This window comes from Polypterus senegalus, chromosome 10, assembly GCF_016835505.1.
Source record: "Polypterus senegalus isolate Bchr_013 chromosome 10, ASM1683550v1, whole genome shotgun sequence".
Taxonomy (NCBI): domain Eukaryota; kingdom Metazoa; phylum Chordata; class Cladistia; order Polypteriformes; family Polypteridae; genus Polypterus; species Polypterus senegalus.
In genome coordinates this window covers 71,904,864-71,921,722 of record NC_053163.1, presented here as the reverse complement: position 1 = coordinate 71,921,722, position 16,859 = coordinate 71,904,864, and the positions used below count along the sequence as shown (strand labels likewise).

General features: G+C 36.5%; 1 protein-coding gene across 1 annotated transcript in view; it reads left to right on the top strand.

Moving 5' to 3' along the window:
• Nucleotides 1–15,242, top strand: part of LOC120537200 (SH3 domain-binding glutamic acid-rich-like protein) — a 37,647-nt gene extending 22,405 nt beyond the window's left edge. Inside the window, exons 2-4 of the mRNA XM_039765958.1 lie at nt 6,450–6,635; nt 11,757–11,837; nt 14,195–15,242. Coding sequence (XP_039621892.1) covers nt 6,450–6,635; nt 11,757–11,837; nt 14,195–14,227 — 300 coding nt within the window. The 3' untranslated portion in view covers nt 14,228–15,242. The remainder of the gene's footprint in view (nt 1–6,449; nt 6,636–11,756; nt 11,838–14,194) is intronic.
• Nucleotides 15,243–16,859: the final 1,617 nt, after the last annotated feature.

Sequence of the window (16,859 nt, the reverse complement as noted above, 5' to 3'; positions counted from 1 at the left end):
AATCCTTATAAAATCCTTATTCTTAAATTTAGTTATGCTAAATTTTCAATGTCTTTGGCAAAAATATTATTTATAAAACTGTACTGACAAGGCCAAAAAATAAATGTTTGAAAATTGGTAAGAACAGTGTTTTAGCTACTTTTCTAAACTCCAGATGTTTATGCTCATGGAGGGAAATACTAGACAATTATGCAATTGTTAGTTCAATTTTTAGGGTTCTTGCCGGAGCCAAATTTTATAAATGTCTATTTTCTATGGCAACACCCCTAAACATTTAAATACCCACTGGAGATATTGATGATCATTATTAATTATAAAATCTTCTTTTTAAGGGAAATACTGCTTATGCCTTGGAAGCAAGTAATTTTATGACAGAAACATTCCTGAATTCCCATTGTAAATATACATCTCCTGCTTTTTCAGTGTATTTATACTGTGAATATGCAGCTAAAGCCTGTGCACATTAATGGTTATTTAATTAAAAAAAAAACAAACATGTTTCACACAGCAATTACTCTCTCAAGAAACAGACTGCCAGCTTCATGATCTTTTGTAAATATGGCTTAGATCACCAACAAAGTCCATTTCCCTTACTCAAAGACTAGATTTCTACTGGAGGTGGTTATGGTAGAATAAAAAACATCAGAACAAAATCATTGGTCAAAACATGCAAATGTGTGCATCATTTCCATGTAAAAGATGGTCATGTTGCAGCACAGTGGTAGCGCAGCTGCCTCGCAGAAAGGAGACCTGGGTTTGCTTCCCAGGTCCTCCCTACGTGGAGTTTGCATGTTCTCCCGGTGTCTGCGTGGGTTTCCTCCGGATATTCTGGCTTCCTCCCACAGTCCAAAGACATGCAGGTTAGGTGCATTGGCGATCCTAGTGTGTGCTTGGGGTGTGTGTGTGTGCCCTATGGTGGGCTGGTGCCCTGTCCGGGATTTGTTCCTGTCTTGTGCCCTGTGCTGGCTGTGATTGGCTCCAGCAGACCCCCGTGACCCTATGTTAGGATATAGTGGGTTGGATAATGGATGGATAAAGATGGTCATGTTTGTAATGCTTTGAAAAGGCTTTAATAGGTACAATTTGTGCATCTCCTTGGCTTGTCTTGGTTCATATAGAGAGATATTTTATAATGATAATCAAACCCTGTACAAAATTAAAGCCACATATAACACATTGTATGTGTGTGAATTATCCAGCAACACAATGTAAAGTGAGTCTGTTATGACAAAGTATTGCTCAAGATCATTAATGTTTGTTTCATTTTGAATAGATGAAAGCTGTAAAAATGTAGAGTTTTAATATGCCAGTTAATCTGCATCTGTTAAAACTATTTTGATTAAAAATATTTTTTGTGTGTGTGTGAGATGCTCTTGTACATGTTGAGGTGCTTTAATTGCAGGTCAGTATGCTTTCACATATTACATGTGAACTTCTTGAATCAGTATTTTTGTTTAAAAGTAAAAAATTTTTTTTTGGTAAATTGATTCTGGACCACTGGCGGCATACCTGTTCTCTTAAAATTGGTAGTAGTACTAATAAAATGTATTTCTATAGCTTACTACAATAATGTAGTCATGCCTAGGTGCTTTACAAATCAAGATGAATAACACAGTAAATACAAGAATAATACTATTTAAAACTCTATAAAAAATAACATTTTAACAGAATAAAACAAAAGTAAATATTACCTACTACAGATTATTAAAAGCACATTGAAATAAATGCATCTTTAAATCCTTCTTAAAAGTAGTCACTAGTGTTGATCAGTGAAACTGGCCACAGTGTGACATCACAGAGCTGTAACAGCCATGTGCAAAACTTTCACTTTATGCCTACTATAAATGCAATTTCAGCTACTAACATTCATTAACAATCCATTCTTTCTGTGTCTTTTGCTGTTTGCAGCACTATGGCACGGTGGCTAGCACAGCTCAGATCATATATTTGGGCCCAATGATCAGTCCAGCATAGTTGTCAGACTTTTCCCTAAATCAAATGTCAATGTCAATTTATTTATATAGCACATTTAAAACAACATAGTAAGCGGCCAAAGTGCTTTACAATAATAGAATAAAAGAAAAGAACAACCATAAAACATAAATAGTAATAAAATATATGAAAATAAAATAAGATAGATAATATATAGAAATAATGTTATATGATCACAAAGAGGAAAACCTCAGTATTACTGAAGGTCACTGAATGCAAGAGAAAAGAAGTGAGTTTTTAATCTTGTTTTGAACAGTTCAATTGTAGACGACTTCTTTATATAATGAGGTAAAGGGGTTCCACAGGCGAGGGGCAGCAGCTGCAAAGACCCTGTCCCCCTTGGTTTTTCATTTGGTACGAGGGACAACAAGAGACAACTGACCAGAAGATCTAAGCACTCTGGATGGCTGGTGTAAAACGCACAGTTCAGATAAATAGGAGCAAGCCCATGTAAAGATTTAAAAACTAGCAGCAAGATTTTAAAATCAATTTGAAAACTGACACAGCAGCCAGTGTAAAGAAGCTAAAATAGGAGAAACGAAGTCATACTTTCTTGCCCCAACCAGAAAGCAAGCAGCAGCATTTTGGACCAGCTGTAACCTGTGTATCAGAGATTTGTTAATCCCAGAATACAGTGAATTGCAATAATCGAGGCGAGAAAAAATAAAAGCATGAGGAGCTTTCTTAAGATCTTTAGAAGATAAAAAAGGCTTTGCCTTACCTAATAGACGAAGTTGGAAAAAGCAACTCTTGACTACAGAATTTCTTGTTTCTCAAAGGTAACACCAAGATTGCGGACTTGAGGTTTGGAAAAGACAGAGAAAGTCCAAGACCAATTTGGGCTTTAGCTGGTGGACCCACTATAAGCACCTCTGTTTTATTTTGATTTAGATCAAGAAAATTATTAGCCATCCAGGATCTTAGTTCAGACAGACAGTTGTGGAGTTGATTTGTTGCAGAGTTGCAGACGGGAATATAAACCTGAGTATCATCAGCATAGCAGTGAAAAGAAATGTTAAATTTCCTAAAAATCGCTCCAATAGGGTGAAGGTATATAGAGAATAAAATAGGACCCAAAATGGATCCCTGAGGAACACCATATTTGAGAGGAGCAGTAGATGAAAAAGAGAAATTTAAAGTTACTGAAAAGTGTCTACCAGTTAGATATGACCTGAACCAGTTAAGAGCAGCCCCTTTAAGCCCAACAAGATGTTCGAGCCGCATCAGCAATATTTCATGGTCAGTGGTGTCAAAGGCAGCGGACAGGTCAAGGAGGACAAGGACTGCCGCATCACCTGAGTCAGTAATAAAAAAGATGTTGTTGAATACTTTCAGGAGTGCCGTTTCAACCGAAGTTGGTTTAAGGGTGTCAATAGTTCTTTTTAGCATTGAAAGTGAGACTTGATCAAAGGAATCTAGAACAATGTCATGATTAAAAGTAGGAAGTTCATAGCCAGTTTGAACAATACCACGGCGGATAGTATCAATTTTGCTGACAAAGAATGATAGAAACTGCTCACATGAATGAACAGTACTATTTAATCCCATCATAGAATGAGGGTGAATGGTACATTAATTGAATTAAATAAAACCCTAGGATTGTTTGAATGACGGGATACTAAATCGGCAAAGAAGTCATGTTTCAATTTCTTAACTTCAGCCTGGAAATTGAAAAGAGAAATCCTGAAAATCTGTTTAGAGATAGTCAGTCCATCTTTTTTCCAACGCCGTTCAGCAGTTCGACAGGCGCAGCACAGTGATTGCGTAGTTTCATTTAGCCAGGGAGCAGGTCTTACCTTATTACTGCGTATCTTGGGCGGAGCAATTGCGTCTAAAACCGTTTTACAGGAGGAATTCAATTTTACAACAGAATCATCGATATTATTATTTTGGTCCTGCATATAAAGACTAGAGAAAATGGTTTTAAAATCAGATATAATGGAAGAATTTCAAAAGCGCGAGCAGCGTGGTGGACGGCTATAGGTCGGGAGATCAACAATAATATGCAGATCCATTATTACAGAAAAGTGATCAGTAAAAGAAACATCACATAAATCAATACTATTCACTGAGATATCACGAGTAAGAATGAGATCAAGGGTGTGACCGAGAGAATGAGTTGGCGTATTAATATGCTGTATAAAATCAAATGAAATGAGTCCAATAGTGATAAAAAGTCTTTGACCAAAGGTTTCGATTGAAAACAAACGTGAATGTTGAAATCGCCAACAATAAATATTTTGTCATGGGAGAGGGTGATATCAGCCAGGAGATCAGAGAATTCATAAATGAAAAGTGTCATTAATTGCAGGAGGTCTATAAACCACGGCAAACAACAAAGAAGGGGAGCTACACACTTCGAAAAGTTGAAGTTCAAAGCTGCTAAACGGACCCCTTGTAAGGCTCTGACACAAGAACATACTTTTAAAAACAGTGGTAATGCCCAATCCCCCAAACCCCCGCGCACAACGAGTCAAATGAGGAGAGTTTAAAAATGAATAACCTGATGGAACCAAGTCAGTAAAACATGATGCGTCACCATTTAAAATCCAAGTCTTGGTGATGAAGAAGAAATCCAGATTATTTGATGTAATAAAGTCTTGCAGAATAAAAATTTTATTAGGCACTAATCTCATGTTCAGGAGAGCAGCCTTGATAGAAGTAGAAGAGCTCGTTGCAGAATGAGCACGGGTGAGTGTGCGAAGATTATCAGCGTTTACTGCCCGATAGCACACCGAGGAAAAGTGATGCTGTCTTGAAATGGAGAAATTAAATCCAGTGTCCAGCGCCCATGAATCAGTGATGGATTCCTGAGCAGGAGAAGATGGGTCATAGACAACTCGCAGGCATCGGGAAACAAAGCTCTGGGACTTGAGTCCGCGTTGTTTAACAGCAATTACAGCTCTTTTCCCACGACAGCGGCGGGTGCGTTTGCGTCATCGAGGGTCATTCAACTCACTGATACAGGTGAACACCGGCGTTCAGGAGATGAATAAAACAAAGGTGGCTGTCGCAGAGCTTCAAACAAACTGTGGGCACTCATTCCATTGGCAAGGTCCAGTAGAACCAAAGGCCTGGTCGGCAGTTGTAAACATTCTTGTCCATGGAACAGCCAGAAGGTTAGAGGACCCAGCGCGCAAAAAACTAACAGGTATATGTGTGATAAGCAAGTCTCAAAGATAGTCTGGGGGCAGTATCAGCAATATATTTGTAAACCTGTAAATAGGTAACCAAAATAAAAATGATATTTTGTTAAAAGACATGCAGTACCGTTTTTGACATACTGTAACCTCCGAATGTTCTTTTCGGGGAGACCAGCAAACAGGGAATTACAGTGGTCAAGACAAGATGTTATGAAAGCATAAACTAAGTTCTTGGCATCATGCATACGCAGAAAAGGCCTAATTCTTGCTATATTCTGTAAATGACAGAATGAAGTTATGGACTAGGGTACAAAGTGACTTTGAAATGAAAGTGTAGAATCAAATTTTAACCCCAAGATTTGTAACCAATGAAGAAACAGGAATTAGGGGATGATCAATACTGATATATTTTATGCTTGACTTTTTTTTTTTTTTACCTGACAAGGAGTACCCACAAGTATAAACTCTGACGTATTGCTGTTTAACTGCAAATAATTATTATTCATCCAATTCTGAATTTCACTAAGACAGAAAGTGACTTAAGTTTGTAGAACATGGGCATTGGGTATGGTTTGGAGATATATTTGAGTACTTTTATGATAATGAAACTGGTTAACATTTTTTAAATAACTACCCTTTACATTAATCAAGATTTAAGAGCTGATTTTTTATCCATTGCTGTTATTTTAGCCCTGTTTTGAAAATGGTTCAAATACAGTTTTACTTGACAGATATCAACAGTCTAAGACAGTCTTTACCCCTGTCCGGCACAAAACTTTTATTGATTGGACTTAATAATCACATTTGAGTGAGATTCAAATTGGAGTTATGCTGTTCCAGTTCTGTCTACCAGACCTGCAGAAGGGTTGTTATATCCTCTCTGAAAATACTACCCAGGTTACCTTTAAGTGCTTGTGTTCAAAATTGGGGCATTGAACAGTCTTTAATTGTTTGATTGTTATGAACTACTAAAATTGTATAATCTGATCAAAAATGTATGTAGCTAACATTTTTTTTTGATATTTAAAGCTAAATACTTCATTGTGGACCGATTTTTCTAATTTTTTTGCCTATGTTTCCAGAGGAACCTTTGTGAAGCCAATTCAGAGGACAGTTTTAAAATTAAATAAAAATTAAAATATACCTTTCAATATAGTATGTGTATTATGTGTACCGCATTCATGTGATCTTGAAATGCTGTGAGATTACCCCAAGCTTTTCATTTATCTGAAGCATTTAGGTAATATTTATATTTTTATATACATTGCATGTGCTGTATTTGGTTATTTTATAGTATATTGTTCTTAACTATAGATCAAAAAGCAGCAACAGGATGTATTGGGTTTCTTGGCAGCCAATAAGATTGAATTTGAAGAATGCGACATTGCAGCCAATGAAGAAAACAGAAAGTGGATGAGAGAAAATGTACCAGAAAGTGCGAGACCTGCAACTGGGAACCCTCTGCCACCTCAGATATTTAATGGGGAAAAATATTGTGGGGTAAAGTATTTTTCTTTTTCTTTGCTTTGTTGATTCATTTATATTACAGAGATTTACAGTAAATTAGTTTGGTTTGACTTAGTGTAATAAAGTAAATAGCACTTTAGCCAAAATGCACTTGTAACCCAGCTGAGCTATTTTTTTTAAACTATTCAATGATACAGAAAACAAAAGACAAAATAGCCAACGAACAGTGTAGTAAAAATAACTACATTTAACTGATCTTTCAGGCTACTGTCCAGGGTAGCACCAGTCAGAATAAGAGAAAGGGAGCCAATCATCATTAATAAGACTAATACACTCTCTTCAGTACAACATTTCTTGGAGTAATGAAACTTGTTCCTTGTGCAGTAAAGCAGAAGCAGTTAAATTTAAGCTTGAAGGCTAGGAGGGCAGCATGTACAAGAGATTTGTGCAAATAATGGGTCTACTTAAACTCTGAGAAGGATGATACTTTCCTATAGAGAGCATGGCCAAAATGATGTTCTTCAGTGAATGGTGCCATTTTGAAGATTGAAATGGTCCATAGAATCTTAAACCTAATGAGCAAGATCAGTCCCTTTCTTCTTATTGACCAGTTTTTAAGATATACTAGTAGACATCATATGATGGCTAAGGCCTGTGAAACATTGGAGATTCATCACAAGACATTCTGTATTAATTTTTTCCTTGTGAATGTCCTAAAAAAGAGAGCAATGGATCTGGTCATGCAGAGGGTATATTCGGATGTACTGTCATTCTTCTGTATTGTGACTTGGCCATTCCACAACATAAACTTTCTTCTGTTTCATCCATTCTGTTGTTTAGTTTTGTTAAGCTTTAGAGGATGGACCATTTCTCCAAAATTTTCCATTAAAATTTGTTGACTGCAGTTTTTAATGCATTGTTCCCCATGTAAATTCAAACTATCAAGGCCCTGGGAAGCAATGCATGATGCTCCCTCTATTTCTTTGGTTTTGGTGTTGATGTGTAATGCTTCTTTTCCCTCCAAAACAGTATTGCATGTTTCTGCCAAAGGGTACAGAGCATTTTCCCACATGTTGCTGTGGAATATTTATATGATCTTTTGCAAACTTGAGATGTGCTGCAATATTACTTTTGGAGAGCATAGGTTTCCCCTGTGATGTTCTTTCACAGACACCATTCTTGTTGTATTATCATGATATTTCCTTCTACTTACCCTTCACCTATGTTCTTTAGGGATAAGTGTACTCATCAGGTTCGTTACCGGGTTGATCTATTGTCTCACCTTAAGATTAACACACACACACACACACACACACATAGATGTATGCATTGTAGACACTAGGGGTCTCTATTGCCCCTTAAACCCAATAGACAGACACGCAGGACACAGGGTAAAAGCACCAAGAAGTTATTTTTTAATTATTTTCTTCCTTTCCAGTGCCTCCAAAGCAACACAGCTACAATAAACACACCAATAAACCACAATAATCTCTCCTCTACATCTCCAAGCAAGCTCTGTCACACTCCTGACTCCGGCTCGCTTTCTGGGATTCCTCCAGTCCTTTAAATAGTCCTTGACAGTCAGCTGGAAAGTTCAGGTTTTAATCAGCCCAGAAGTACTTCGGGGCTTCCGTTGTCATAGTCCATTAGTACTTCCGGCCTAGGTAAGAAATTGTTCTCCCACCAGCTTCCAACAGCGTCCCCTGTCAGCACCCACAGTACCTAGCAGAGCTGTGCTGCCGAACTCCAAGTCCCATAGTGCCCTGCAGGTATCCGGGGCACCGCTGCAATCCAGGGAAGCTTGCCTCCATCATTTTGATAAGCTGCCTTTCCCCATCCTTCCATTACTAGGGTGTCCCGGTCAGGATAAACCGCCGGCCGTTCCTTACAGCATACACACATATGCATACCGTATGAAAGATGTATACGCATGCATGTTATTCCCTAGCACTTTAACCCACACAAGTACAGTAAGAATAACACATGCACAGTCCACTATCCCTTACTTATCATAGATACGAACAACGAGTGATGTCTTAGATATATCTCAGACCTAATTATTACCTTTTGGTCTCCAAGAGTATATTCAAACATACAAAGGCTCAAAATCTCTGGCTATAGGCCATTTATCAATCAGTGAATGTTTTACTTTAACACAGTGTTCATTATTGGTCAGAGCTGTACGTCCTCAGCTCAATAAACTTTGCAGCTTGGATCATATACTTCCTCACTTCTCCAGGTGCTCTAAGAAATATACCTTATTACTTCAATCACTCTAGATAAGAAGACAAAGTATAGAGAGTTAAAAGCAACGTGGTATTTACTAAAGAGTAATAATACCAGTACAGGAAAGCATAAAAGAAAATGTGGATAGCAAAGTCAGGACATATATATCGTCTTTAGAAAAGGACTTACAAAAAGTTTAAGCTCTCAAAGATGAATGTCCCAGGGTGGCATTGATTTAGCAATCAATATTTACCTGAGAATCAGATGAAATGGTTGCACATTGCTGGTGTCCTCTCCTGATGTCGCTGCTCTGTTGTCTTATTATTTATTTCTGTCATATTTATTTTAAAATTCCACGGGGGTTTCACAGCAAGTTGTTGTTACATACACCTGATTGGCTGGCTCTGAATATGATGGATGAATTTGCTCATACTCTTTAATCTGTTTGAGTACATCCATTTTCCCAAACAATAAAGTTTTTGATGTTTTAAGAATCTCCTGTCTCAAGATGTAACCTAGTTTGGCAATTTCTAGTCCCACGGCATCTCCTTATGTTCACAGGTTGTAAAGTAATCGCATACAGCTTTAAGCATCGTCATGTCTTCTTTTCCCAAGCTGTAAACCAATTTAGTCCTGGTATCCATCTCTTCACAGGTGATAAAATTATCAATACAGCTTGAGGCATCTCCTAAATTTCTGCTCAGTTCAAACAGATGTTACTGTGATTAATACTTGTACAATTTAGGAAACCAGAATGCTTTGATTTTAAACTGCCCATGCAAGTGTCCTGTATTTAAGTTCATCTTGTTTAGCTTGAACAAAATATAATGGAAATCACTTGTTGAGTTTTTTGTTACAGTGAGACATGAACAGAGCCTTTGACAACTTCAAAAGTTTTATTGTTATCTTAGGTTGTTTTTTTACCATCTCTTGTGTTGCTGGATGCCTACTCCTAGGGAGAGTATCAAAAGTTATAAAACAACAGTTTATAGAGGATTTGTCTTACTATGGATTTATGGAACAACCAGGCTTTTAGAGGTGTTTTTTGTCATTTACCAGCTTTATGCATCTCCACAATTCCTCCACTAAGGTCCTCTGATATTTTTGATTGGGACATGGTTCACATGAGCAGATCTTTCTTGAGGAGAATAAGCTCTGTCAGTTACCGAAGTCTCTGTGTGTGTTTTTTTAATGGTCAGAACACTTGAAACAATTGCATCTAGTCATGTCTTATTAATTGGAACAGCTGACTCCTGGCTAACTATTGGAGTCATCATTAACCTAAATGTTCAAGTACCTTTTTCGAACTTAATCTTTGGGTGTTTAAAATATGTTTTTATTATTGAAAAGAAGCAAAATGGTTTGTATGTTATTGTTTAAGCAGATTATGTTTGTCAATTATTATGACTTAAGGGCATGTCTCATTACATGACTTTTCCACCAATATTCAATCATAGTTTTCATATACATAATCTTAAACAGTTGGAGGCAGTAGCCAGTGTGCTCCCCTGAAGCAAGTTGTGTAATGTGACATGCCCAGCGACTAATTGCAACAAGTCCACAGCTCTCTTTAAATGTAGGGTTGGGCTTGTGTGCATGAGAGCTGACAACAGTGAATGCTCATCCGCAAGTACAATGTATATAATGCAGTGACAAGGAAAAAGGAACATACAGTAGGTGTTTTGGACTTCACAGATGGGAAAGAAGTGTGTCTGTCTCATGTTTTATATACCACGACAGAATGGTTGTGGCTGAACTCACTGTAACTGTTAAAACTTCACATAGCAACCAGCTCTGTGAGGTAGCACGTTACTATATTTAACACTACAGGAACAGTATGACTGTGTTGAAAGGTCAGAATACAGTCGCTAAATGTGACATACCCACATATTCAGTCGTGGATATAAGCATAGTACGATTAGAAGATCAGCAACTTTATTTGGCAAGCTTGAGATGCCAAACAACTAAAAGACTCGCCTTATTAACACTGGTTTTAGTTGAACGTCAGATCACATTTTTATGAATAATTAAAGCAGAACTCTGGGTAATTTTAAAGTGTACATTAAATTACTTTTACAACTATATGTTTTCTCTTTGTATATCTACTACTTTTGTTTTATAATAATTGCTGTTGTATTTACTTTGAATGCATGTTTTGTAATAAAAAATTATCAAAATAACTGTCAGAGGTGCTATTTTTTCAGTACTTCAGAAAATAAAGAACATAGTTGCCTGTAAATCTGATTTTTTTCCAGTTTTGACAATAACAATTTTAAATGCATCTGGAACATTGCTTGTTAGTAAAGAGTCATTAAAACCTTAAGACTGTGCTCTGCAAGTGTTATAATTATAAATTATTAAAGATTTGCTTTTCATTTCAAATGCATGTGCAGCTGGCAAAAAATATAAAGGGGTGGAAGACAATTCAATAGAAATTTTTGTTATCATCCTTAGATTTTCCCATCATCATGTTCTTCTCCAAGGTTGTGCATTGTAGTGTCTATTGATTATAACATTGATAATTTTTTTACACAATTGTCTTTTGAAATTGAGTACGGGTTCACAGCTATCTTGTTCAAATTTACATGTTCCTAGCAAATGCAACATGCACTTATGTTGTCACAAATACATGTTACGTTAGATTGAACTTCTATCCCTTTACATCATAATGCATGGATTCTGTGCTTGAACTTCTATTCTTTTACATTTTGCAGTGTATTTGCCAATGTTTTCTGAATCATATTTTGTTTTGAATTTTTCTGCCAAAAACAAAGGCACTTAATTAAGTACACGTTCAGTTTATTCTCTTTTAAGAAATTAAGTTCATCTTAACCTTGTGCTTCAGGAAGAGAATTTAATATTTAACAAAATGTTCATTTTAATCATGCGAAGGACTTGATGGCTCTTGTACTCCTGTTTTTTTTTTAGGATTATGAAGCGTTCTTCAATGCCAGAGAAGACAATGCAGTTTATGCATTTCTAAGCCTAACTGCTCCACCTGGATCAAAGGTAAGTACATATTTTATAAATAACTAGTTAAATATATATTTTGTGACTTCCTGGAAAATGAAGTATTACTCAAGTAGTTATTTAAGGTTAATTAAAACTTTGTAAAATGTATGTTCATGTTTTATTGTAATGCAACTGGATATAAAATAATGTTAATTTCAAGTTAAAAGCACATAAAGAAACATATAAAATAAGAAGATGTTTCCATTTCTTACTGTTAAGTGTGCCACATGGAGGTGACCATGAGAACAGCAAATACTCGATCTTTAAATGTAATACGCTACCGTGGCTGTTCATTTGTCTGTCCAGGATTTTAAATCACCTGTAGCTTGCAAATTGTTTGACCTATTGACCTGAAATTTGGTACACATATAGTATGTGACGTCTACTATCCGCTTTCGGAGTGATGATTGACCGCCAAGGTTATCCATCCATCCATCCATTGTCTAACCCGCTGAATCCGAATACAGGGTCACGGGGGTCTGCTGGAGCCAATCCCAGCCAACACAGGGCACAAGGCAGGAACCAATCCTGGGCAGGGTGCCAACCCACCGCAGGACACACACAAACACGGGCCAATTTAGAATTGCCAATCCACCTAACCTGCATGTCTTTGGATTGTGGGAGGAAACCGGAGCGCCCGGAGGAAACCCACGCAGACACGGGAGAACATGCAAACTCCACGCAGGGAGGACCCGGGAAGCGAACCCGGGTCTCCCAACTGCGAGGCAGCAGCGCTACCGTGCCGCCCTGCCAAGGTTATTCCTCTTTTTATTTTTATTTTATTTTATTGTAGAATCAACTCTCGGCAGCAGGCAGCCATGTGGCACATGTGTACGGGCGCCGTTCTCATCACTACCACTTTCACCGTCACTTCCCCTACTTCTTTATATCTTAAATCATTCTTGAGGAAGATTGAAGATTTAAGTGCAAAAATGAAAGAAAACATACTAAGTAATTGCAACACAGACACTAACTTAATCAGTTTTAATGCAAAAAGATGCCGAGAAAAGAAGAGAAGATGCGGGCAGCAAGCACATCAACCTCTGAGCAAACGAATGCTAAATGTACAGAGAAAGAGTATGAAAACTATGAATGCTCAATTCATGTGTATTACTGCACGTTATCGTGTAGTGTGCCGTTACTGGTACCTGTATATTACTGCTCAGTAGTACAGATGAATGTATTTTAGTTCAGTTTAATTTTTTTTTATAAATCTGTTGACAGAGTACAAGCTCTGAGTGTGTCAACAAACCCACAGCTAATGTGCATATACAGAAAATTACATACATAAACATACACATTAAAACAGAACAGTTTTAACACAGAGAAAAATCATGACAACCTAAAGTCCATTAACATTATAATGAGCTATAGACAGATAACAGCAAAAGACAAGACAACAAAAAAAAACAAAAAATTCAGCAGCGTTACTGATGAGAATAAAATACCAGAGGAGTGTACAGCCAGTTATAGATGTCACTGCAACAGTCTGAATTAGACAAAGTCACAGTTCTGATGACTGGTAGCCTGACCACTCCTAATACATTTAATACATCTTGTTAAAGTAAGATTAATTCTTTTCATCTTTGAATCCAAAGGATCCCAAATCCCTAGTGTTTCGCATGAGAGAAAGTAGTTAACAATTTGGCAGTGACACCAAATGACACAGCAGGATACCCAGAAGATAACCTATTAATAGAGGAAGGTCCATAGCAGTTCCTAATATTTACCATATTTGTATTTTTGTGTAAGTGACTAAATCCCTGCAATGTTAACCGATAATCAACACCTCAAATCAGGGTAATCTAAATTCAAGTAATGAGTCTTCAGTCTAGATTTAAATGCTGGGACCAGCAGGGCATCCCTTGCATAAGCAGGCAGATCATTCCACAGCTTTCGAGCCCTATAGCTAAAGGTACTGCTTTACACAGTATTTTTGTTTCTGTTGAACCTTTGGAAGACTGACACCTTTACATTATACCCTCACAGTATTTAGGGATCAGTAAGCTCTGTCAAGTCAGTAGAGCCCAAGCCATATAAAGCCTTACTGTGTACCTGTTAAAGCTGGTAAGCATAAATTGAGATACCTGGTTTTCCTGTGGAAATAAAGGTGTTGGTGAGCCTTCTTTACAATAGCCATGGTATATTGTACTCACTTCAGGTTGTGAGTGGTGGTAACTCAAAGAATCGTAATGCTGTTGACCGAAGAAATGTGATGCCCTTTGTGGATTGATTATGATGATATGCTAAGTATGTCCAGCAAGTCGGTTCAATGGTTAAATTCATTTTGAATAACTTGTTACCACTGTATCTGTGTACGCTGGAATGACTTGTCATGCCATCTTTATTTTCAGGAAGCTGAAGCTAATGCCAGAGAGCAGATGTGAATATGCCATTTCAAGTTGACCTCCAGTAATACAGTGAACAAAACCTGTCAGCATGATGAAAATCTGCAGAAATGGGGAAAGCCTGTTCTTTATTGCCTATGTTCAGCTTAATACATTCAAATTGTAATTTTGCACGTTTTCTATACATGAAAATAGAGCCAAAAATATAGAAAGGTATATTTTTAAAGGAGCAATCAGAGTACCAATTTTATATGTTTCAATATATTGTATATTTTCTTTTGCATATTAGAAAAAAAACAATTTGTATTTACTTATTTTGCTGGATTTTTAAATGCAAAAATACTTCAGTTTATCCTATAAAATGCATTACGAATAAGATAATAATAATTGTAGTGAATTACTGCATTAAATGTTTATATTTCAGTATCAGGATCATAAAAGCAGGACGATCATAAACCATGACATTTATTATCTGCTAATGTAAAAAACCTGCAAACTTAAAAAAAAACAAACATATTTTTATTTATCAGATTATTCAAATTAAGTGATGTTGATTCCCTTTATCACTGTATTGTTGTTAAATAATACAAAAATTATGCATGGTGAAACATATTGCATACATTTGTGGTAGAAATCTGCAATGGTGTCTTTGGAGAAAAAACAGGTAATAATGTCCTTCAGAAACTCCTTGTTCACTGTATATTGTGGTCATTTATATGCTTATTTTAAAGATGAATACACATTTCAACTTGTGAGCAGTGTCAATGTAGATTATAGCATTTTCCTATCAGTTTTTACCGTTACAAAACTTTTTTTTTTGTAATTTGACTTGGGTACCAATATAACCATGATAGTTAAGAGAGTAGAAAACTGTGTAATTTTAGGCAATTTTTTCTATGTTTTCATTTTAGGTTATATTGGCTACTACTAAACTAACACCAACATTATCTTCTCTTATTTAAAATATGTCCAATATTTTACAAAACCTCTATTGATATTGAATGTGAAATGGCACTTAATAAACAGTAGATTATTAAAACAAATACCACCTCTTTAGCAGTTCATATGTTTACATTTGGCTGGGTAACAGCAAGCAGACAGTACAAGAGTACACGCCCTTCCTTTATAAAGAGAAAAACAAAAATGCGTATGCCACAATTTTCTTGGGAATAGAAGGGTGGAAAACGATGAAGAACTAGTTAGGGAGTATATGACTTCATATCTAGCACTTGGGTGCAACAGGTCCTTAAAAATGGATTTTTACCCTGGGACCATTGGAACGGCCTCTGATGAACATGGGGAGAGATTCCAGCAGGACATTGCTCAATTTGACAGATGTTATAGTGGAGTGTGGAGTGAGTCCATGTTAGCAGGCATCTGAGGTAATTCCACCATGAAACACCTTATAAGAGAGAGAAAAACTATCAAGTGACTACTTTTTATAAATATAATTATTTCAAACAATTATATGTGTAATTTGTAATTTTTGCAAGTGTAATCAATCTTAAAAATAGTACTTTTTCTCAGAAATAGTGTTTTTTTTTTCTTTATTTTAAACCTTCATCTCTGAAAAGTTGTAGTTTTTAGAGGCCCCCATCTTAGCCTCTCATCTATTGGTTTGCTTTGTGCCTCCTTTCTCTTTAGCTGATAATTAAAAAAGAGACAATTAAGATGGTCATACTTGTTAAAATTAAGCCAAAAGAATTTAGTTAAATTATCATCATTCATTTTTCATTAATTCTGAAAGTGGGTGAATGAAAACCTGTAACTACCGTGACCCACCAGAATCTGAGTTTAACCCCCAGCTGTAATTCAAGGACCACCAATTTAAGTAAGAGGGAGCAAATACAGTAAACATGAAAACCTGACATGTGGTGATAATGATGCCACCTGAGTTAATAACAATGATGGTAACCTCCCAGACAATAAAAAATCTCAACTTCAGTTGGTAGTGAATGATGCCTCGTGAAGCTTTTGAGGCTTCTTCCCCATTGTGCTGAAAAAAGTTCAAAATGATGACATTTGGTGGTTTACAGAAATCAGACGTGCAGCTCAGGCCCTTGATGACTGCCTGGTTACAATCCAAAAATTGCATGTAGTTAATAAAATGTGCCAATAAACGCATATGCTAGGATGTGTGACAGTTTTCTGTAATGAAATAATGCTGTAATGTTGAAATGTGTTGACCTGGAGATATTACTGGTTGCCATGACAGCAAGCATTTGGAATATGTCATAAGCCACCACTGATTCAGAACTTTTTCATGTGTGGGGATTTTTGTTTTGAGGCAATTCGAATGATTAGTTTCTTCCCCATCAGTGTTTGGTAAAAAATAAGAATGTTTAGGGAATGTGCCTATAGTATTAATTACCAAATAATCAAAATGGTCCTGCAATTTTGATGGATTTCTTCACTTCTGATCTCCATTTTCAATTCAGTATTGTCTCTGTATAAAATAAGACTGGTAGTTTCACTTTTATAGCATGTGAGAAAGTGAAAAGCTTTGAAATCATCACTGTTCTTGGTGTTCCAGTAACATTCAAATCTTCAGCCATTATCACTTAGTAATGGGAATTTGATACAAATTTTGACACAGTGTGTTTCACCATAGTGACACGAGCATTGATCTCAAACATCCCATCTCTGTCATTTTCTTTTACGCTGCATTTAA